General features: G+C 38.1%; 1 protein-coding gene across 3 annotated transcripts in view; it reads left to right on the forward strand.

The window, feature by feature from the left end:
* Tex10 (testis expressed 10) overlaps positions 1–24979 on the forward strand; it is a 41693-nt gene that overhangs the window by 13316 nt on the left and 3398 nt on the right. For 2 of the 3 annotated variants that reach the window (XM_048419884.3, XM_085677171.2), the window contains 8 exons: positions 3268–3506; positions 3975–4110; positions 4626–4801; positions 5874–6051; positions 10896–10984; positions 11880–12013; positions 19911–19991; positions 21558–21739. In XM_048419884.3, the coding sequence (XP_048275841.1) occupies positions 3268–3506; positions 3975–4110; positions 4626–4801; positions 5874–6051; positions 10896–10984; positions 11880–12013; positions 19911–19991; positions 21558–21739 (1215 nt within the window). The remainder of the gene's footprint in view (positions 1–3267; positions 3507–3974; positions 4111–4625; positions 4802–5873; positions 6052–10895; positions 10985–11879; positions 12014–19910; positions 19992–21557; positions 21740–24979) is intronic. The other variant, XR_014997296.2, reaches the window with a different exon arrangement.

The following is a 24979-nucleotide window of genomic DNA, read 5'->3' on the forward strand; positions in this document are numbered from 1 at the left end:
ATGGTCTTCTGGTTTCATTGCTGTGTTAGGAAGTCATCTGTGAGTTTACTCAGAATTTAAATATTACTTTTGTTTGTTTTGTTTCTCTTTGAGACATGGTCTTATGTAGCCAAGGCTGGACTCTATGTAGCTAAAAATAGCCTTGAACTACTGATTCTCCTGCTGTCCTAGATAGGTTTACTATTGCTATGAATAAACACCATGACCAAAAACAAGTTAGGGAGAAAAGTTTTTTGTTTTTGTTTTTGTTTTTTTTTCTTCTACTTAACATTATAGTCTATCCCCAAAGGACAGGAACTCAAACCAGGCCAGAACTTGGAGGTGAGATCTGACACAGAGGCTATGGATGGGTGTTGCTTACCTGCTTTGCTCCTCTATGACAGAACCCAGGGCTATCGACCCAGGGATGACCCCACCCTTAATGGTCTGGGCTCTTCCTCATCAATCACTAGTTTAGAAAATACCTTAACAGGTTTGCATACAGTCCAGTCTTAGGGAGGCATTTCTCAGTTGAGGTTCCCTCTGCTCCCTGTAACTCTTAGCTTCTGTCAAATTGACATAAAACCAGACAGTACACCTGCTTTTGTCTTCGGATTGCTTCTTTTCCCAACACTCTTGCAATCTTTCTTTTTCTATTTATTTATTTCTTTATTTATTTTGTGGTTTTATACTGATATTTCAATAGGTGTGGGGTTTATTTTTTACTTATTCTCCCAGGGACAGTGGACTTAATGAGTAAGAGCTCTTGAGTCTGTTGTTTTTGGTTGTTATTTTTTCTGTTTTTGAGACAGGTTCTTACTATGTAGCTTTGGCTGATCTGGAATTGTATGTAGACTGCGTTGGCCTCAAACTCAAGAGATCTACTTGCCTCTGCCTTTCTAGTTCTGTGATTAAAGACATGTGTCACCATGTCTAGCTGATTGTGAATCTTGAAATGCCATTAATCAGTTTTGAACAATTGTAATAATTTAAAAACATTGTTACAGTATCTTTTCCTTTTTCAAAATGATCTGGAATTAAAGGTGTACACCCACCATGCCTAGCTTTCATGCCACTTTAAAGTTAAAGCAAGATTTGACTCTTAACTACTTAAGCTACCTTTATTGAAAACCGAAGTTTTACTAGAGATTTGGCTTCATTATAGGATTGATGGTTTGTGTATTTAGGTTTTTTTCCCTCTTCTGGCTTTTCAAGAAAGGGTTTCTCTCTCACTGTCCTGGAACTCGCTCTATAGGCAGGATTTAAAATCAGAGATCCTCCTGCCCCTGCCTTCCAAATGTTAGATTGAAGGTGTGCACCACTGTGCTTAGCTCTTGTAGATTTAGTTTTAAGACATTGTGTGTAAATAGCTGGAGAAACAAAATGAACATTTCTAAATTGCAGGTATCCATTAAGACCTTCAAGGTCAGTGGTTTAAGACCACCCTCCCCACTAAGGGTTGAATGATCCTTTCATAGGGGTCACCTAAGACCATTGGAAAACACAGATTAACAATAGCAAAATTATAGTTAAGAAGTAGCAACAAAAATAATTTTATGGTTTTGGGGAGGAGATCACCATAACATGACGAATTGTGTTAAAAGGTCTCAGTATTAGGAAGGTTAAGAACCATTGTTCTAGATAGTTAATTAGGCCATGAGAGAAAAACTTACACATAGAAAGTGTTCAAGGTCTCATTCCCTCCTAGTAGTGAAATTTCATGTTTTTAGTAGAGAATTGACTGTATAAGGTAAAAACGAGTTTTTCTCAGCTTCCTTGGGAGTATTTAAATGGGTACTTTTTGAACTCTCTGAAACTTGATTTAGTGTCAGACCTGTGTTTTGAATTGTCCAGTGACCATTTCTGGGCTTATGACATACTTCATTTCAACAAGACCTTAGTCCGAGTCTTCCTTTTTTCTTCTGTTAAGTCACCAGTGCTTAAATTCATGACTCTTCCACAGTCTCCAAGCTCATATACATACATATAAACAAATTTCAAATTCAGATACTTTTTATTTTTTATAAATGCCTTCCTAGTCCATTCTAACATCTATTCTTGTCATTCCTGGCATTGTTCAAGTATCAACGCTCCCCCTCCCCCCCAGGCAGGGTTTCTCTGTGTAGTTTTGGTGCCTGTCTTGGAACTAGCTCTGTTGGCCTCATATTCACAGAGATCTGCCTGTTTATGCCTCCCACGTGCTAGGTTTAAAGGCGCGCGCCATCACTGCCCAGTGGCAACCTTTTCTTTGATAATAGCCTGTAACGCTCAGTTTTCCTTTTGTAGCCTGTAACGCTCAGTTTTCCTTTTGTAACCATGTAGTCTAAAAGAAGCAAGTAGCTATATTTTTTTATTTGCCTGCAGACTTTGTTTTGATGTCTTTAACCACTGACTCATCATTTAGTACCATTTTCCCCTTTCAGGTTTGTCATTTCCAGCCTTGCATTTGATGCTCAGTAGTACCAGGCCTAATTTCTATACTTGTGTGTGTATGGTAATTCTCTACATGTCCGTGCTTAAGCTTGACCTAGGGCTGTCCTTTCCTTTATTTATTTGGATTATTTTGAGATAGTTATGATTATGGCTAATGCTTTTCTAAACAGAATAGCCTCTAATATTATATAATCTGAGATGAATATATTCTAAGTTGCAACTTATTTTTATTAAAATACTCTGTTTAGAGGTATATTGTAATTTCTTTGAAACTTTGGCAGGTATGAGTTTACTTGGGTAAAAGAAATGAAACTTTTAATATTTTTATATGAATTATAAAATTGGATGATTGTTTACCTGGATGAATTTTCTTTGTAAAATTTTTAATGTTTGTTTATTTTGGAGACAGAATCTCACTATTTAGCCGTGCCTGGTCCAGAACCTACTATGTAGACCACGCTGCCCTTGTGGTTCTTCTAAAACAGATGGTTAGTTTGAAGTTAAGTAAAAATCACTATTACTATACTGTTCCACCAAATACAGCACTTGCTTTAAAAATTCAGGTTTTATCAAGCCTTGTAGAAAGTCTAAGATTCCAGTATAGCGCTAGGTATCATCATTTGTCCTTCTTGTAATAGTGACTCAATAATATAGATGCTGTGATTTTTTTTTTAATATAACCTTGATTCCCAAGGATAGTTTTATTTACAGAATTATGTCCTAAAGTTTCCTGGTACTCCGTCTTCTTGGAAATTGTAAATTCTACAAGGAAACCCTTTTATCCCCTGTTAGGACTATTGAAGTGTCCGCAAGCAGGTGTGGTTTATAGATCTGTATGTATGTTTTTTGTTTTAGCATCAAGCATTGCACGGTTCTCTCCAATAATGTAGATCATCTTTTACTGAATTTAACGCTGTCTGATATTATGGTCTCGCTGGCAAATGCCTCAACTTTGCAGAATGATTCCAGTTGGATAGAAACAATAAGGAAATTTGTGACGGAGACCCTTAAAGGTGGTGCTAGGCTGAACAGTAAACAGCTAAACAGATTGCTTGGCGTCTCATGGAGGCTAATACAGATGCAGCCAGACAGAGGTAGGTGTGGAGGAGAGGAGCTCCATAAATTGCCATCACCCCCTGTAGTTATGCTGCTTACGTTTAAGCCATTAGAAGTCTAAGTAGTGTGTGGCTGGAAGTGCTTTCTTGGGTGGGGCCGTTCTGAAGCAGTTTGATAAAGATGTCTGCCTTCTTGGATGTGCTTACTTCTTTTCTGTCTAGCTTGAAATTAAGTTAGGTTTTTGAAGTGAGTTACTAATTTTTTTTTCCCATTCATTTCAGAGCTTTCCTGTTTGGTTTTCATTGCATTTACTTTTCCAATATCTTGTTTTTTTGTGATCCTACGTTCGTTCCTAAGAAAAGTGAGAATGTAGTCTCTGGTTGCTTTGACTTTTGTATGTCACACTGTTGCTATATATGATAATCACCAGTTTTTGCCTAGGAACAAAGTAGAAGAACTGTGTGTAAGGAATGTCTGTTCATATGCAGTTTTCTTTCTGTTCTCAGAGGCTACAGAGGTTCTCATTAAGGCAGTGTATGCACTGTATCAACAGAGGGGCCTGCTTCTTCCAGTTAGGACTTTGCTAATCAAATTTTTCAGTAAAATCTATCAGAAAGAAGAACTGAGGTCTTTCAGATTGAGGTAAAGATTTGTTATTTTCCCCTATTCTTTGCTGAATTGTTTTGTAGTCTGTGTATGATTAAGTCTTTAAGGACTATTTGTTGTATTCAAGAAACAATATAAAATTTTATCAGCAAGAACTCTTCATAGTGCTAGAAACATGTACCCATATCTAAACAGACTTAAGATAATGCAAGGCCGATGTTCTTTTGTATGGTGGCAACATACTAAATGCATCTGTTTGTCTCATATATTGTATGGCAGCTAACACAGGATAAATAACTCACATAGACCTCACTGGTACCCCTTTTCACTTAGAAGTTATATAATTTCTTGATATAGTAGGTAAACTGCCACTGCTACAAAAGGGACACAGGCGTTCTATTTGCTTTCAAATGCTGAAATAAGAAGATATGTTACTTGGATGTCACTACTTTTGTTATATTTAAATAGAAAAAAGATTGGTTTTGGGTTAAGTAATATCTCTCATGTTTGTCAGTTAATATTTTGTCCTGTTCTTCCTTGGCCTTCCTAAGATACCGAAGCAGAGTGCTATCCCGTTGGCTGGCCGGCCTGCCGTTGCAGCTTTCTCACCTTGGTTCCCGAAACCCTGAGCTGTCCACACAACTGATAGATATCATTTATACTGCAGCAACACAGGCAAATAAGGACTTACTGAAAAGCTTACAGGCTGCTGCTCTACGAATTTATGGTGAGTGAGTGTTTTGTGGTGGTCAGCCTTGATTTATTCCAACAAGGAATGTTCAAAGGGAGTTCTTTAGATTGGCCTTTTTTTTTGGTTCATGTTGGGTTAAATTGTTCAAACAGAATGTTAAACAGTAAGTTTATTTTATGTATATTAGAATAATTTCTGCCTTTTGTATTCTCCCTACTTGTTTTTGTTGTTTTGGAAGATGTGTTTGGGACAGGGTCTCACAGTGAAGTTCAAGTCCCTCAAGCTTGAGATCTTCCTGTCTGCTTACTGTTCATGTCTATTCATTCTTAAGTTATCTTTAAAACTATTCATAAATTTAATTAATAAGGTACTTTGAAAATTCTTTTGATGCTTTGATGGTATGGTAGTTCTTGTCTTATTTAATCATGAGTATCTTTGATGACTCCAATATTAATACTCTTTTTAATCTCTATAACTGACTACTTAGTATTTTGAGGAAAAATACTAATAAAATCCTATTGGCATATATATTTATAGAGTATATATAACTTACATTTATTGAGTCATAAATCATATGCTGTAAGTTTTATCACTTTATAATGTATAATTCAGAGATTCCTAAGTATATTTCTAAGGTGGTACCATTATTACTACTACATAATTTGAGAATGTTTTCATTTGTCATCTCTTAGTCTTTCTTTACTCAACTCCTGACAACTGTTAATTTATATTCCATCTGTAGATTTGCCTATCAGGACTTTTTTTTTTAAAGATTTTTTTTTAAATTATTTTAAAGTTGTATCTTTGTGGGTTTATGGATGTGAGTACAGTGCTCTTGGAGACTGGAGGCATCAGATCTCCCTGTGGCTGGAGTTAGCAGTTGTGAGCCACCTGGTTGGTCCTCTGGAAGAGCAATAACATTTTCTGAGCCCTCACTCTAGCCCGTTTCTATCACCACCAACATATAACTTTGGTGTATAATTGTTAATTGAAGTTTAACATAACTTGTCAGCCTTGAGCACATTGAAAGTCATCAGCTGCTTTAATAATTTAATCTGTGGTTTCTGTGTCTTTTATAGTTAAATTTCATGTTTATCTACCCCACTAGATCCACAAGAAGGCGCTGTGGTGGTTCTTCCTGCAGAGTCTCAACAGCGTTTGGTTCAGCTTTTGTATTTTCTACCTACTCTGCCTGCTGATTTGCTTTCTCGGTTAAGTCGGTGCTGCATTATGGGAAGACTTGGTTCAAGTTTGTCTGCCACACTTATTGGGATACTGTACATGAGGTATCACTGTGAAGTGAGCTATATATTAAGTGTATCATCTTTCCCTCTCTTCTGTTTTATGGAATGGAAATGCAAAAAGCTTCTTTGTTGAGATTAGGATCTTTCTACATAGTCCTTGCTGTCCTGGAACTCATCTGTCTCTGCCTCCCAAGTGCTGGGATTAAAGGTTTGCACCACCACCGCCCAATCCTTCATTTACTTTTAATGGGGCAGTTAGAACTTTGGTAATATTATTTGCTACAGTTTGTTGATGCAAGACTGATGGAAGGAAGTTCCTTGTTCTGTGATAACATATCCATAGTTTGGAATAGAGCTTGTAGTCAAGTGGCTAAAAGCATGTTGGTAAGAGTCCTGTACTTAAAATCACAAGTGGTTATGTGTTGTGATGTGGACCGGTTTTGTCAGACTAAGGATGTGTGAATGTATAGTGTATGTGTGTAATCTGTGGGGTGTATGTGTGCTGTAATTGCATTGAAGGGATATCTGATGGCGTGTGAGGTCTGGAAGTTGGTGTTGGGAACCAACTTCAATTGCTTTTCCACCTTTTTTATTGAGGCAGGGTTTCAGTTAAATTCAGAACTAGATTCCTCTGGGGATCCCCTGCCTGTGCTGGAATTACAGGTGGATGGATCACTATGCCCATTTAATAGTTATGTTTATTCTAGAGCATTCACCCTGTTCTTTCTTCCTTTTACTGCATGACAACCTCTTTTTTTTTTTTTTTGCCTTTATTATTTTGGGCTATTCTAGATGTCTGTCTTCATGAGATCATTTTTCCTTTTTTGTCTGGCTTATTTCACTTTGTCCTCAAGGTTTATCATATTATAACATGTATGAGAATTTTGTCCCTGTACTGAGACCACATGATGTATGCTGCTTTTATTTTTCAGTTTATCTGTTGATGAGCATCTGGATTGTCTCTGCCATTTGGCCACTGTGAATAATGCTTTATGAATATTAGTGTTTAAGTATCTTTTTGAGGTACTGCTTTCAATTTTTTTGACTATCTCCCTAAATATGGAATGGGTAGATTATGTGATGGGATTGTCTTTAATTCATTTTTATGCACATGCTAGGCAAGTGCTCTTCTACCTAGTAGCACTTCTTTAGCTCAGGTGTTTACTGTTTGGAAGAACTGGATACCTTGCCCTCCATAGTGACTTTGAAGTTTTACTTTGGGAGTTTTTTTTTTTTTCTTTCCTGGAGACAGTGTCTCTCTACATAGCTCTGATATCCTGGAACTTACTATATAGACCAGTCTGACCTTGAAGCCACATACATTCTCCTGCTTTTGTTTCCTAGCACTGTGATTAAAGGCCTATATGAGTTACCACATCTGACTTTAAAAGAAAAAAAAAGTCATATTGCCAGTGTTGAAAATTCCCTCTGGAATTTTCTATGTAAATCATCAGATGATTCTTCTTTTTGTTTTGTTTTGTTTGTTTGTTTGGTTTTGGACAGGTAGGGTTTTTCTGTAGCCCTGACTGTCTTGGAATTCTCTGTAGATCAGGCTAGCCTCAAACTCAGAGACCCTCCTGTCTCTGCTTCCTAAGTGCTGGGAGTAAGGGCATGTGCCACCACACACAGCTATCAGTTACTTCTTTAAATAAGCTTATATTTGGCTATTGTTAGCTGCAGTGTGGTTCATAACAGTCTGTCTGCCTCACTTTTCTAGCAGGAGCTATTCACAGTGTTGTTTTTGAAAATTCAAAGTTTACTTATGTGTGTTTGTGTGTTAGAATGGTAATATTTTTAGGAATTTGAACCACTGACTAGTTTTCTATGCTTTTCTTCCTTAGACATAGAAAAAAAATTTGAACTTTGGTGTAAGCCTTTATTTAATGTTTGAAATATTTTTTCTTTTTAATGCTACTGTTTTATCTGTAACCAGAAGGTTTTTTTTTTTTTTTAAATTTACTGGTTTCCATTGGAGGGCATTGTGTTCTTAGCAACAGTGTCTAAGATTCAGTTAAGACTAGGAAACTACATTTAATGTTAATGAATATCAGTTATGGTTCTCTAAAGTTTATTAGTGTTTGTCAACAGTCTTGCTTTATTTAACTTACTTCCCTATGGAGATTTGTAGTGACAGTTAGAAAATTGGGTTAATCTGCAATTCTGATAATGGGAGTTCCTAATCAGTAAGAGCACATTGAGAGACTGGGGATGGAGCTCAGGGGTAGAGTGCAGGCTTGGGTCCTGGGCTCCATCCTGCTTCACTTTTAGTCTGTTTGGTGTTTCCTCAGACACGTTTTTAAGTACTTCAGGTTGTTGTTTTTTTTTTTTTCTTCTTCAACATCTCTCCTCTCTGTTAGTCCATGATTATATACCAACCAACTCTTTTTTATTCTGTCCTATACTAGAATAAAAGTCTTGCTTGTTAATCCCATATGTGCTGGGATTAATTTCCCAGAGATATTTCTTTGATCTTTGACAAATTTTATTTTGTTGCATGAACTGGGGCTTAGAGATTAAATTCAGCTTTTGTAGTTTTGATGTCCGGCTGTTTTTGTTAGAATTAGGTTATTCTCTGTGTGAAAACTCTATCACCTAGACATTGTTTGTGTTCAGTTTCCTCAGCTTTTAATGGGGGGTACTTAGAATTTCTGCCTGCATTTTTTTTTTGCCACCGTTTATAGTTTCTTAGGATTTGACAGCCACCGCCTACCAGTACCATTCTAGAATATAAAACAGTGGTTAGAAAAAAACTCAATCCTGAGCAGGTGTGCCATGTAGCAAATTCTTGTAAGAATATTTGGGACAATTGATAAGCAGTATGTTATGCTATCTTTAAAACTAAAGTGATGCTGTGTTTACTGTCAAGTTCTAATGTTATGACCTATGGCCTTTCTCACTTGCGTTTCTGCCCATGATTTTTATTGCTAGACTGGGCAATATAATTATGGATAATTTTTTCAAAAAATATGAATAAGGAAATTTTTCTATAGCATTGAACAGAGAGAAATTGGACTAAAAAACTTTGTCTTAGGTTTTCATGAAGGTCCAGGTACATATTTCCAGGGCCACATTTGGTTTACCTCTTTCCCTTGCCTGGCTAGCAATGCTGCTCCTCTAGTAGTGCTCTGGCTTGGGTGAAGCTGAGTATGTGCAGCTTGTCATTTGTTCCAAGTCAAACTTGAAGTGGACTTCCTACTTCTGGCCACTGGGTGGCACAATTGCTTCCTGTATTTACTGGGTGTAAACTCTTTTGTCCCTCCTTCTGTCCTATCTGAGTTCCTGTGATATACATCCATAGATGTCTGCATGTTTATTGGAATGACACACATGAATGCTTGGTTATTTAGTGCCCCTCCTCCTCTTTAATAAATTTGCTAAATAAAGTAGGGGTTTTTGTTTGTTTGTTTTTATACTGTCGTGGTCCCCCCACCTTCCCCGGGCTGGCATTTAAGGTGTATACTACCACACCTGGTGAAATGCAGTTATAGTCATTAAAAAACAAATAAGGGCATAATAGGCATATAGATAAGTTAGAAAAGCCTAATTCTGCCTGGCGGTTACTCATTTGTGTGATAAAATGTGTAATCTCAGCTTATTCTGTCTGATCATTGAGTCTTTTTTTTTTTTTTTAATCTCTACTTGGCAGTCATACTTTTCCTAAAGAAACCTTGCTTTCAGGGGTTTTCAGAGAATAGCTAGTAATTTGTCCTCAGTAGGAACCACATATTTCTCATTTAAAGCTGCCTTCTAGTTAGCTTTTGTCTCTTTATGTTTGATCTTTTGAGATAGGGCCTCGTAACCCAGACTGGTCTCAAACTCAGTGTGTAGCTGAGAGTGATCTTGAACTCCTGGTTTCCTGCCTTTGTCTCAGAAGTACTGGATTTACAGGTTTGTGCCACCATGTGCAGCCTTTAGACTTTCTTTGGAGTCCTCTGCCTTACTGTGCTTTTGTGAGGATACACCAGAATAGAGCATATCTTGACTTTAATGATAAACTTTTTAAAGGCCAATTATGATCCTTTTTGTTTTCTGTTTGAAGCTGAGATTTCATTAAACTTACTTGGTAAGCCTTTTTATTAAAAACAAAACAAACAAAAAAAACCAACTAGGTACATTGTGGTAGAACCTACCACTATTCAAATAAAAATCTTCCTTGACCCTTAGGGTCTAATTTTGAAATGTGCCGGAGTTTTGCCACATCATATATATAGGCCAGTTATACTTTTTAGTATAACTATAAATATTTGTACTTCTTAACTTTTCATAATTGCAGTATTAGGGTTCTTATAAATGAAGTTAAAATGGCATATACTATGGGTTTTACCCCACTTGCAACTGGATTTGTTTTTTAAAATTTTATTTATTTAAGGTGTGTGTGTGTGTGTTTGCGTTTGCGTGCATGTGGAGGGCAGAAGACAATCTGTAGAAGTCATATGGGTCTCAGGGATTGAACTCAGATCATATGTTTGGTGGCAGGTGCTTTTACACTGAATAATCTTGCCAGCCTAGATTTGTTTTCAATAAAGGAAAATGCAGAACTGGGATTATGGCTTAGTGTTAGGCTCAGTGTTAGAGGTCCTAGGTTTAGTCTCTGGAATCCCCTCACTTTTCTTTGATGGTTTACTTATTTATAAACTTATGTATTTATTTTTAATTTTATTTGTATTGTTGTTTTGCCTGCATGTATAGCTGTATGAGAGTGTTGGATCCCCAGGAAATGAAATTACAGATAGCTGTGAGCTGCCATGTGGGAATTGAACCCAGGTCTTATGGAAGAATAGCCAGTGCTTTTAACTGCTGAGCTATCTCTCTAGCCTTCTCCCCATTCCCCCACTCTTTAAGAAAAAATAAAGACAGACTGGTAATGGTTCTTTTGTTTCTTATAGATCGTCCTTTTCTGGATGGAGCCACTCGGTTAATGACCACTTAATGACTGATGTGGACTATCTCAGCTTCTTATTTTCCACACTCACAGGTAGCCATATTAACAAACATACCAAGTTCAAAAAGAACACATTGCTGTGTGGACTGTCACAGTAGCCTCCTTAGCCCATGCTCATGGAAGTATGGTGGTCTGAACATGAAAGCAGTTAGCTTGTTGAGCAGTGTCTGTGGCAGTCTGATCGTTCTGAGAGCTATTGGTCAGAAGGTCATTGGCAGGTTTTCTGTGTAGGTTGGACAAAGTATAGGGCCAAAAGGACATCAGAATTATGTCAGGTAAAGTAATACATGTTCGGAGTTTGGGGATGACTCCACCTCTCCATTCCATTCTTTTCTCCTCAGATAAAAGACTTATCTAGTAAGTAATTGAAGGCCATTTGAAGGGCTATTGTATTAGAACATACAATGTTTAATGTATTTGGAACAGAGCATATTATTGCTCCTTCCTATTTGTTCATTTGCTTCTTATCATTGAGACAGGACCTCCCTAGGACTCTGTTTTGCCTTGAACTCAGAGATCCCCTTTTACCTCCAGAGTGCTAGGATTAAAGGCGTTGTGACACCGTGCTTCACTCATTTTCCAGGATGATGTGCCTGCCCCCCTCCTTTTAAATTCAAGAGTACTAAAGCTCCCAACACACACACACACACACACACACACACACACACACACACACACACACACACTTCTCTTGGGACCTTTAGTACTCTTGAATTTAACACCTTTTTTTCTGTGTTGTACATTGGGTCAGGTCACATCCTTTGTATGTGCAGTTAATGTGAATTTTATGATTTCTGTTTCTAGGATTTATTTCCTTAAGACACTGTAAGATGCAGAAATACAAGAGTAACAAAGAAGAGCTGTTGTGAGTTGTGTATTATGCTCTGTGATTTATTTTTCAGCTGACTCTGTTTGTCACCTACATTAGGATTTTCAAAAGAGGAGTTGGCCTGGCTTCAAAACCTTCGCGGAGTTCCTCATGTCATTCAGACATCGCTTTCCCCTGTGCTTCTCTACCTTACAGACTTGGACCAGTTTTTACACCATTGGGATATAACAGAGGTAATAGTGCATGAGTTACCGGTGCTTGTTGTGTACTGGGTGCCGTGTGTGATATGCTACTACACATAGCATGGTAGAGAGCGGTCCTCCTGCTGGAGAGGACAGCTGTGTTTGTGGGGTGATTCCATGTGTTTTAAAGAGGGAGAATATAGAGCTTCATGGTAGGGGATGAACTTGAGCTAGTAAAGAGAGAGATCACTTACACAGGGTTGGCGTCTTTGAAAGAGAGTTTTTAAACCAAAAAACCGCTCATTAGTTTCTTTGATTTTTAAGAATTTATGTGATTAATTTTTCCTTAAGAATTACATTTAAGAAAGACCCTGATTCTTCCTTAGGTTTCGAGGCCAGTATACAGCATACAGATCTTGTTTACAGTTTTTTAAAGATTTATTTATTTATTATGCTTAAAAGATTTATTTATTTATTATGCTTATAATATTCTGTCTGCTTGTATGACTACAGGTAGGAAGAGGTCACCAGATCTCATTACAGATGGTTGTGAGCCACCATGTGGTTGCTGGGAATTGAACTCAGGTCCTCTGGAAGAGCAACTAGTGTTCTTAACCTCTGAGCCATCCCTCCAGGCCCCATTGTTTACAGTTCTTGAAAGGAGAATCTGGTTTATATTTTGTACCTTTGATAAACTACTTAAAAACATAAATGGTTTAAACAATTTAAATAACTTTATTATGTTCAGTATTTGTTAAGGAAACCTTCAAAAATACTAAATTGTATACATATCTAATAAATTCACAAAAGTAGTAAATCTTACTAGCATGTTTTAGTATTAGTGAAACTGCACATTGAAACCTTAAGTTTAAACTAAATTTTAACATGGAATTATAAGGGCCATCTGTAGTGATCTTTTGTTTATGTTTTAACAAATAAAGCTGCCTGAAGATCAGAGTGCAGAGCTAAACCACTAGAGGTCAGGTAGTGGTGGCTCACACCTTTAATCTCAGGACTGGGGAGACAAAGGGACTCAGGACAAAGGGATCTATGTTAGTTCAAGACCACCCTAGGCTCTACAAGATTGAGTCTGTCTAAAAGACAGACAGAACTCACACAAAGGTGATCGCTCCTGGGATCTCACATCTTTAATGCCAGCACTAGGGAGGTGGAGACAGGAGTGATATGGGTGGGTGGAGAGAGGAATATTATTAGGTGGAAGGAGACAGGAGCCCAGTGCAGTCTCTGAGGTTTGGTGGAGTGTAGGGCCCTATTACAGAGGTCCATATTTCTACATTGTATGGTGGCCACAATTTCAGGCCACACTTTGCACCTGCCACACAGGAGGTGGTCACTTAGCCTTTTGAGACAAACTGACACCATCCTAGACAGAGGGTCAGGATATGCTAATGTCGCTCTGCTCCTTCTTTGTAATTTGGGAGATCACTTGGGAAAGAGGTGCTAATTCAGTCTACGTGACAGAGCAAGCATAGATAGGGAAACATGACAAGGGGTATGGAAAGGTATGGACTTGACCACAGTCAATCTCCTGGCTACCTAGGCAACAGAATGCTAATGAATTTCCCCCTCCCTTTACGTTTTGGTATAAAAGCTGTTTGGAGAATAAATGCGGGTGATTTTTAGGATGTGAACTGAGGATTTCATGAGGGATTCCCGAAAACTCCCTCCCGATAAAGCCATATGAGTTGTGTCTTTATTCCCATACCTCCCCTCTGGTCCTTGAGATAATTTGTTTGTGTCAGGGCTGGACTTCGATAGTGGAGACAGAGTCTGGATATTGAGGTCAGGATTGCCCCTTTGGTCTGAGCCTTGGTAGAACTCTCTATTAGCCGGTTGCTCTGCTTCTCTGATCTTCAGCATTAACCCCTATATCTCACTCTAGATTTTTATTATTAAAACCAGCTAGAATTCGTGCTATAGTCGTCTTTTATACAGAAAGGCAAATAGAACAACTTCCCAAAGTCACAAATACTGGTGCTAAGCACTTGAGTTGTGTATGTGTCTTACTCTGTTTTTTTAAAGATATACTCTAGCCCATGCTGGCCTTAACCTCAAATCCCTATCTTCTGAGGTTGGGATCATAGGCATAGGTCACTCTTCATTTCTAAATTAGCATCTTTTTCTGTGTTTTAGAATGCTGGGCTCTCTGCTGGCTGATAACTAATGATTGAAGAGGTGTTTGGCTGGGACACTCACCTTTTTGTTTTCTGTAACATCCAATGTTTAGGTCATAAGTGTTCTGCTTTGATCTATCAACATTCTTTACTAAGGCCATTTTTTAAGTTCAAATTACAAGCCAACTCTTCTGTTTAGTTTTAATACCTTCTGACTTTATTAAACTGATGTTTTCACTTCATTCTAACCTGAATTCTCTATAAAGTGTTAGAGCTATGCTTTTTGTAGATATTTAAACGACTTCTGTCTTGACCTTAGTTGACCCTGGTCAGAAGGCTGAGGTCATAGGTCACATGGGTGACAGCCTCTGCGACTCACAGTGCCTCGTATTATGTTTTATTTTGAATTCTGCATAATTACTGGGTTCTAAAAAGTGAAGAGGAATAATGAAATAGTGAACAGGAATATGGTAGCTAATCAGATGTTCAACTGTTGAGATTTACCTCATAAGAAATGGATGACAAGCTAAGAAACCTCTCTTGGGTTATGGTTTATAAGGCCTAAAACCTATACTTAAGAACTGGGTTTGCTCACAGTTTTTAGTGGTAATTGTCATTTTCAAGATGATTCTGATGCATCTAAATTATTTGACATTTCAGAAAAGTATTTTACAGAGATTAGTAGGCTAGGGTTCCAGGCATAGGTTTGGCAGTGTCTAGTTTGGTGAGTTAGACAGTTCAACCTTTTTGACTTTATTTTCAGGAGGCTTTGAATTAAATGATTTTTCATGAACATCCCTGGTCTCGGTGTCTCAGTGTCTCTCTCTCTCTCTCTCTCTCTCTCTATCTCTCTCTCTCTCTCTCTCTCTCTCTGTATGTGTGTGTGTGTGTGTAGTGCATATGTATATTAAAGCATACCATCTTTGTAAAGCCACAGTGCCGCTGCCATGAAAGTGCGATCAACTGTTTCTGAGATGAACATTTGGCATGGCCATGGACTAAGGTTTAAGGTGGCTGTCTTTGAAATTTAGAGTTATGATTTTTGTTTTTGAGCAAAGACCCTTAATTTCCTGTTCAATAAACTTGGTTGTATTTTAACTCCATATGAATGTATTTGAAGTACATATAGTTTTGGTACCTTTTGATTGTTGTTTGTTTTGTATTTCAAGACAGGGTTTCTCTATAGCTTTGGAACCTGTCTTGTAGACCAGGCTGGCCTCGAACTCACTGAGATCCCCCTGCCTCTGTGTCCCGAGTGCTGGGATTAAAGATGTGCACCTCCACCGACTGGCAATAATTTTGGTGTTTTAAGTATACAAATTTTATTTTTCTAAATCATGCGAGTAAGTTAGCAGTAGATTAGGGCTCCTTAGCTGGTTTGGGTTAGTGTTATCTGCCAGGTAGAAATGAGGTTTTCCCTGAATCTGTTTGGGAATAGTATTTGTCTGTTTGGGAGTAGTGTTCAGAAGATAAAATTCAGAAGGACAGATGGTGATAGGGAAGTCTTCATCCTTCCTCAGCCAACTATATATGCGCCGTGCCACCCCCCCTCCTGGCATGCATGCCTTTTGGTTTTCTCCTTTTATAAAAATAACACTGTATACATTGGTCTGGATCTTGTAGTTTTCACTTAGTGTCTTTCTGTCCAGTTTTCCTGACCTGTAAAAAGTAGTGCTTTGTTGCAGTAATTAACAGAAAGTTCCCAAAGGGAAGAGACATCTGGACAGAAACAGCTTTCTCAATGGAGAGTCCAGTAAACGGTTTGAACATTAGTGTTCGGATTTGTCAGCTTTAAGATAGTAGTGCGAGGTTGGCTGCAGCCCAGGCTCTTCAGCTTGCTAGGCACACTGTATCATTGAGCCTCATTGGACCCAGCCTCCAAAGAATGTATTTATTTTTTCATGAATAAACACTGAAGATGATGATACAACATACTTAAGTGTAACAGTTCCAGAATTTTTTTTTTTAAAGATTTATTTATTATGTATACAGTGTTCTGTCTGCATGTATGCCACCAGACCAGAAAAGGGCACTAGATCTCATTATAGAGCCACCATGTGGTTGCTGGGAATCGAACTCAGGACCTCTGGAAGAGCAGGCAGCGCTCCTAACCTCTGAGCCATCTCTCCAGCCCCCAGTTCCAGAATTTTTATACATTTATGTATCTTTTTTATGGTAGCATATCATAAACTTACCATATTCTTGTTAAGTTTTTTTTGGTGGGGGGGGGTGACAGGGTTTCTCTGTGTAACAGTCGTGGCTGTCCTGGAACTCGCTCTGTAGACCAGGCTGGCCTTGAACTCACGGAGATCTGCCTGCTGCTGTATTGGGATTAAAGGTGTAAACCACCACCGCCTGGCTGTTTATAGTTTTACAATAATTAAGTATGTCTCCCAACTATTGTTTAGTTTTATATGTTGTTGCTTCTGTAGCTCCTGCTTCCTTTCTGCCTGGCCTTTGTGTGTGTACATATATACATGGACACCACACTTAGTATCCAGCGGCAACTCTGAAGAGCTTGGTTTGAAAACCTAGTTCCCTAGCTCTCTAAGAGTCCTGTTTTTGTTACTCTGTAAGGGAGCTGTACTGTGCTTGAGTACTTCTCCCTACTCTCAATCCATGAAGTACCTTCAGCAAACCAAGACTGTCTTCATTTTTTCCCCTTCAAATATCAGTTTTTTGTACATTGCCTAATATTTGAAGACATTCATTTTTTATATTGTTTAGCTTTTCTAATTATGCTTGCGAGTCTATACATTGTTAGTCTGTTGTTGGAAGTGACAGTGTCATATTGTGATAAATAGTGGTGACTGCTTGTGTCTGCAAACACACAGTAACTTGGTTTACCCATTTGGTCATGTGCTAGTTAGATGACAGTTTCAACATCTCATTGATGAAGGAAATCAGAACCTCTGACAACTCCCTCCCCACCCCCCCTGGGCCACCATGGTTTTATCTATTTGCTGTTTATTTGCTGTCGCTCTTTCTCTTAAACTCCTTTCAGGTGTCAGTTTGTATGGATGAGAGCTGGTTCCCCTGTCAAAGCTACTGTAGTTAACTCCTTTTCATTCTTAAGGAGAGACATAGAGTTTTCTGTACAGGTCAGTCCAACATTGAGTTCATGTTCATATCCACATCTGATCCTTAGGATCTCAGAGCTTCTCTGAGTGCTGACTCAGTTCTTCAGACACAATACCTGTATCTTGTTAACTTTGTTGTTGCCAAAGCTTAGTACTTAATGAAAGATGGAGCCACTGGTTTAGCATTGTTTAATGTGATTCTGTTGAACTTTTTAGAACAGAAAGGCTCCTGGGTTTGAACAAGGAATTGACATACCAAATTGCTTTTTTCTTTCCTTCATTTTTTTAAAATTTATTTATTTATTTATTAAAAATTTCCATCTCCTCCCTGCCTCCCCCTCCCTCTCTAGCCCTAAGAGCAGTCAAGGTTCCCTGCCCCGTGGGAAGTCCAAGGTCCTCCCCCCTCCATCCAGGTCTATAAAGGTGAGCATCCAAACAAATCAGGCTCCCACAAAGTCAGTCCATGCAGTAGAATCAAAACCGAGTGCCATTGTCCTTGGCTTCTCAGTCAGCCCTCATTGACAGCCACATTTAGAGAGTCCGGTTTGATCACATGCTCCAATACTCCCAGTCCAGCTGACCTTGGTGAGCTCCCATTAGATCAGTCCCACTGTCTCAGTGGGTGGACGCACTTGCTCATGTTCTCCCTTCTTCTGCTCCTCATTTGGACCTTGGGAGCTAAGTCCAGTGCTCCAATGTGGGTCTCTGTATCTCCATCCATCGCCAGATGGTTCTATGGTGATATGCAAGATACTCTAACATATTTCATTAGCAGCAGCCAGCAAAACTTCTTACCACATCATGCCATTGAGAGGCCAGGTGACTAAATGAACTTAAAATTTTAATTTTAATGTTGGCTTCCAGGTATTAGAAAATCATCTTCCTTCTGTGGAGCAACATTGATTGCCTCCAGTGAAACATACATATGGGGGGGGGATCCCCAAATTCTTAAAACAAAAACATAGACAGAAAACTTCAAAGTCTGTTTTTATTTTAATATTTAACTTTTAACATAACTGGGTACATCTTTATGGCTATACTTACCTGCTTTAATCTTGGTCCCCTTGTCTTCAAATTTTAAGCCCAATTTAGGCCATCAGCCTGCCTTTATTGCTCAATACAGAATTGTAAGTTTTCAGGGAAGCTCAGATGGCCATGGCTCTGGTAGCTTTGCAACTCTTTGGGTCAGATTCTTGGAAGAGGTCTGTTTTCCTTTTCTCTAAGGTTAGAAATCAGTGGAGAACAGAAGCACGTGGGTGGTGTCTCATACTGTTGGATTTCTGTTGTAAGCAGGCAGACTCCAGTACAGCGCCACAGGGTTAGTGCTAGTGCTCCTGCTGCTTCCTCTTTCTCCTGCCTTTACCGACAGTCAGACACTTGGCTCGTTTATATAGAATTCACATATTTACTTGATTGTTCCTTTTGTCTGCCTACCTTGTTTGGACTCTGCCTATGGGAGCAGGCAGTCTGTCCATATTCACGACTGACGTGACCCGGCTTACACCATTTTTCCTGCCAGAACTTACACAGAGAGGCCCTACTTTTAGTGGCTTAAAAAAAAAAAAATTGGAAGAGAAGAGTTGAAGTGAAGTTCTTGGTTATTGTAGAATGTTTTTCAGAATGAGAGTTAACCTTTTGTTAATAGCAAGATACCACCCACTTAAAGTAGAAGTAGGGAGATGACACTGAAAATACGAGGGCTTTTCCTGTCAGCCTGTAAGAAATTTTATAGGGAACTATTGATTTTGATTTTTTTCTAATCTCAAAAGTTTATAAATAATACCAGTGAGGTTCTAGGCTCCAGTCTCTGCATAAAGAAACAAAATACACTTATAAACCAAAACCCAGAAATATCTTTTCTCTCAGTTCCCACCCCATCTTGATTGACAGCTTTATGAATTTAGCTTAACCAGTCTCTCCCTAGAGAACCCTTCTACTACCAGTTGTGCCCCCCCGTGTTGTTTTATACATATTTCATAGCTGGTAATGTACCCAGTCAGATTTTGCAGTTTGTCTAGAGACCAGTGTCTATGAAGGACTTGATTTCCTCTTTTCTTTAGAACTTAGAGCATTAGGGATTTAATTTTCCATTAGATTTCTTTTCCTTTTCCTTTTGTGGAATGACAGGCCACTGTTAGGATTGAAGTGATCAGGATGCCATCACTATCACTAATTCACAAGTAGAAATCCAAAATGCTCAGAAATTTGTAAATAAATCCCAATAAGCATTCTCAGCAAGTTTGGGGTTTTAGAGTACTGAAGATTTCAGACTTTGGGATTGTGGGTGTGTAACTGGTAAAGTTTATGGCAGTCTAAAGTTCAGAAAATCCTAATGTTAAAAACACTGCTTCCAGCATTTTGGAGAAAGGATATTCAATCTGTATTGGTATTTTCTGGATTGTAAGTAGTTTTCTGTGGTGTATAGAAGGTTTTTGTCAACCCTTAGACCATGTCCCTTGTACCTTTCTGTTGTAGCAATTAGTAGATATTAGCAGTGTCCATTCTGCCGAGCTATTTGAGAGGTGTGGAGTCTCTGTAGGTGTTAGTGCTTGGAGAGTGAACCTATGTGCGAGGCCTCATTGTTTGATCCTTGACATTTGTATCTTCAAAGTCAAGTTTTTGTTACCTGTTTGCTAGTAATATGTAAAATTGGTTTAAAAAATTGGGTTGAACTTTTTGTTTTAAATTCTTAAATGTCATAATGCAGTTACTGTTTTTTGCCTTTTCTCACAGGCGGTTTGCCACAGTTTATTGGTTATTCCTGCCCGAAGCCAGAGCTTTGACATCATGCAAAGTGCCATCAGTAAGCATTTGGTAAATATCCTTAGTTTTGTGTGTGTGTGTATTTGTGTTTTAAGTAAAACACAGTTTACCTGGCCTCTCAATGGCATGATGTGGTAAGAACTTTTGCTGACTGTTGCTAATGAAATATGTTTCTGGATGTGACACTGGGGAGTGAGTGAAGGATGGGATGCATTGTTTTCCTAAGACCTTGTTTCTGTATTTGTGAAATGAGGGACCTTGAAGTTAAGCTCCCATTTACTTCTGACTTACTGTCAGTGAGTGTGTTTGGGATCCAATAGATAGATGGCTTGTCAGAGTAGGGACATCACAAGACTCAGTCATTGGAAGCAGTGGGCTCACTTTGAGACTGACTTGTCCTCTCACCATCGGCATTATAGTTACATTATTGTGCCTTCACTGGGGCTTTGAACTTCCTCTAACATTTACATTTTGACTTTGGGATTTTTAGAAGATGTTTTACTTGCAAGGAAGAAGGAAGGCCTCTTAAAATGTGTTTTTCAGAGGATTCGCTTCTTTGGTTAATCTTATAGTCATGTCCATAGCCTTTTTGCTCCTTTAGAATGATGTTCCTTGAATCAGAAGAGAAGGTACGATATTAACTCTGAGTGCCCTTCTTTCATGCTGTCGGATTCCCAGCTCTTGTTTTCTTGCTGTCCAAGATAACCCCCCACCCGTTTCTTTTTCCTTTCTCTCAGTTCCAGAGATTTTTGTTTTCCTATGTCCACATTTGTTGTTGTGGGAAAGGGTAAACATCCCAAGCCAGTCTTGGTTTTCATTTTCAGATTGCCCTTTGGAGGGGGTTCCTAATGTGTTACTCAGCAGTTTCCTGACCTCTGTACAGCTCACAGCTTGTTATTCAGCCTTACTGAGAATGCGCCTCTGAGGTCTAGATGAATGAGAATGCCGTAATAACCATGTCTGGCCTCCAGGTTTCTTCCCAGTGAGCAGTTGAATATTAATATTAATAATATTAGTATTATCTCTTACTGATTCCTATAGAGATGCATTTTCCTTATCTGTGCCTAAATGGCTAAATAAAGTTCTGAAGAAGGCTAAATCTAAAAAGGACACTGCACTAATTACATAGAGTAGAAGATGGGAACCAATGAACAGTCTTCTTGTTGGAATGGTCTTAAAAAATAACTGTGTGATTGTTATTATCGAGATATTCTTTGGATGAGCATTCCTTTAATGTTATTTCTGAATAGTGATAGGAGTTGTAATGTTTGAAATTTGTAGATGCTTCCTTCATGTAAGGGAGGTAGTGCATGGATTTTATCAGTGATATTTCTCAGGCTGTGACTCTAGAATGCCTGCTTGCATGTGTGAATTCCTGAGCCCTGGTTTCACTTCTCAGCACCATATACATGAAAGTTAATTCTTCATGGAATTAATAAGTCATCTTATTTGGGAATTAAATTCTCAGAGGAAAATTGGGGCTTAAAGTTATGCAAGTAGTTGGGTTATATACTGATCTGAAGTAGTACTGTCCACCCCTCCAGCCCAGTAAACAGACTTTATTTTATTTTGGGGAAGGGGCTTTCATGAAGAGGTAATCTTTCTTTTTCCACTCAGGTTGAGTTGACCGTAATTCCCGACAGTACAGCTGGTTGTATATTTGGAGTGATGTGTAAGCTCCTGGATCATACGTGTGTAGTTAGTGAATCTCTCCTGCCATTCCTGGCTTCTTGTTGCTACAGCCTTCTTTATTTTCTGCTTACTCTGGAGAAGGGGGAAGCAGAACATCTGAAGAAGAGGTAATGTTGATTTGACTTTTAATTTTAATCTTTTCCTTCTGTTTCTCTTGTTCCTAAATAAGGTGAAGGAGAATTAGATTTTAGAACTAATTAAATTCACTTCTGAATTTAATTTAATTCTGAATTTAATTTAAAATTCTGAATTTGGCAGCTTTTTCCTTTGTTCTTTCATGAATTTTCTTTAGTGTTGTAGCAAGTATTCTAGGATCTTCTAATTTTTCATTAAGCTACGAATTTGAAAAGTCAGATGATATTACAAAGTTTTTCACAATCTTTCTTTATAAACAGTATTAAACATCTACCAAAGGAAAAAAAATTCTACTATGAAGACAGTGAACTGTTAGTACAAACATTGGTGGTTTGTTTTTTTTTTGTTTGTTTGTTTGTTTTGTTTTGTTTTTTTCGGTAAGGCTTCATTAGAGCTAGCCAAGAGTAGAATTTTGAATTTTTGGATTTAAGAAGTGTTCTAAAATGCTAATGATTTGTTTAGTATTTTTTTACTCCTATTTGATATTTAAACGAGAACTTACAGGTAGTTTGGAAGATTCTACTATAGATTTAAAAGTGTTTTCATGCTTTAATTTTATTGGTATACCTGTTGAATCTAGTAAAAAAATTGACAGGTAAGCAAATAGGGAAAAAAATCAAAATTATGTTCTTTTACTTGCTGTTGATATTTTGATATGTACATTTTCAGTCTTTATTTGAACTTTATAGTTTGCTTTTTTTTTAAATTTGAGGCAAGCTTGCTGCATTTTCAGGACATTTAAAAGCTCAAAAAAAAGGCACAGAGCCCTCTTTTTGGTGCATCCCTATAGTGCTAGTACCATGGAACTTGCTCAAGATTATAAGCTTGGGGCCAGTAAGATGGTCCATGTAATGAATTCCTAGGTCTGTATGGGCCCACACCACCAGCCATAACACACACTGAATTTCTTATTCTCATTATATCTCAGTTACTGTAGAGTTGACATTCTGGCTTTTTAAGTAGAATATTTGTCAACAGTATTATTTCTGTTCTTCATTTGTGAGCTTGGTAAGAATTATCTCGTTCATTTTTGTTGTTGTTGCTTTGGGTGTCAGTATTATCTGTGATACATTTGTGTTAATTCATTTAGTTGTATTTACTCACTTACATTTCTCTGTACCAAGGTAAGGGCCAGTAAAGTTCTTTAATGGGTTAGATAGGAAACAACTCAGGTTTTCAGGACCATAAGCTCTCTGCCATAGGTACTCAACACTGCTGTATAGTGTGAAAGCAGCAGTAGAAAATACACAAATAAATGAATGTAACTGTTTCCAATAGAAAATGGTTTACAAATATAGGCTGTGATTTCAGGTTGGCGTGCTGTGCAGTTACTTCGATCCATTAGTATTATGGTCTATGAATATGCCAGAGCGTGTCAATTATAGTACTTGTACTTTAGAGTTTTTTTTCGGTAAGGACAGAGTTACTTTTTTAAAATGAGTGGCTGTAATATAAAACTATTTCATTGTGAATATAGAGGTGATGTTATTTAAGGTTTTATAACATTTACACTTCGGACTTTATACTGCTGTTTGTTATTTCTGTCACTTGAAATAAGCCCTTTTATTAAACAATCTGAAGTTTCAAAGATCTTTGGAGCTTTTAAATAAAAGGGACATCTTTGACTTTATGTGACTAGACTGGATAAAGAGTGTAATGCATATATTACCCTTTAAAAAGCACCTCTTTGTTTTGCAGTCTCTCTTTGTGCTGTTTGGCCTGAAACCGGCTATATAGATCGGGCTGGCCTTAAACTCATGGAGATCTTTGATTTAGAGATGTTAGTTGAAAAGTCAGGCTTGACCAGGTCCAGCTCACAATGTGCCTTTGAGCCCTGAAGATGCTGTTCTTTTGTTTCCTTGGTTACTGACGAAAATCTGCTGACCTAATCACTCAGTTTGTAGCTAGAAGTCTCAGTCTTTATTTTCTCTTTAAAGAACTGTAGTGTTGTAAATCAGGATGTCTTCTATCATAACATAGGTTTGGTTTCTGTTTGGAGACTCGGGAGTTTTTTTTTTTTTTAAATATTTACTTATTATGTATACAATATCTTGTCTGCTTGTATGTCTGCAGGCCAGAAGAGGGCACCAGACCTTATTGCAGATGGTTGTGAGCCACCATGTGGTTGCTGGGAATTGAACTCAGGACCTTTTGGAAGAGCAGGCAATGCTCTTAACCACTGAGCCATCTCTCCAGCCCCGGAGTTTTCCCCTTAGTTCTGGGAACTCCTTATTGTATTGCTTTCTCCCATTGTTATTTCCTTTTAGTTTTTCGTGAAATTCCATTTTAAGACTAGGGAGCTGTTTATTCACCTTTGTCTCTTAATAGCTTTCTGTCTAATTCTTTTGAATTTGTGGTTGCTGGTATTACTTAAAAGTTCCTGTTAATTCCTTAATTATCTTTTCTTCTGGGGCTGAAATTTTTCTTTTACATAGAGAGGAAAGGACTCTGAAAATTGACTTTTACAAGTCTGAGCAAATTCCATGTCTTGGGCTGAACACCTTTTTTCTTAGTGTGTATTTTTCAGGAGTTTATGAAGACCTCCCGATAGGGTAGTTTCCTATTTTCCTTTTTCTTGTGTCTCATCTTATATATTGAGTCCAGTTCGGAGTCCTTGTCTCCCACGCCTAGTGTTTGGAAGTATTTGTTCTAACATTGTTTAAAAGTTATTTGAAATTCCCTTAAACTAACAAGTGTAAGCAGTCACGTACTGCCAGGGCTTCAGCCGGTGAGGACTGTTAGAGAAGAGTGTAATGGAGCTGAGGTCCGTAGTGGCGCTGTAGTGACTGCAGTATTGTACACGTTAAACTCCCGTGTTTTTGGTGGTGCTGGTGCAGACAGGCCTGCTGTGCTGCTAGTTGGTCGGAAGTACAGCATAAGCCAGGTATTGTAACTAATCCCAGCACTGTTAGCTGAGGCAGGATTGCTACAAGATGTTTAATTATGTAGAATACCTAATACTTCATATTTTTGCTTACTGCATCTCTTGATGTGTACTATAGAATTCACATGATGTAATCATCCAACAATACCTTTTTTGCAATTCAGCCACACTGTCAAATGACCCAAGGACTAGTATTAAAAGTCTTGTCAAGAACCAAAGCAGAACTCTTTTTCATCTGAATTTTTATAGTCTTTATGCCTTTGACTAATTAAGCTATTTTTCCCCTTGTACATGACTGCCTAAGTCTGTTTCTGTGTAACTTGGACTA

Source organism: Myodes glareolus, chromosome 16 (assembly GCF_982192425.1).
Source record: "Myodes glareolus chromosome 16, mMyoGla1.1, whole genome shotgun sequence".
NCBI classification, from domain to species: Eukaryota; Metazoa; Chordata; class Mammalia; order Rodentia; family Cricetidae; genus Myodes; species Myodes glareolus.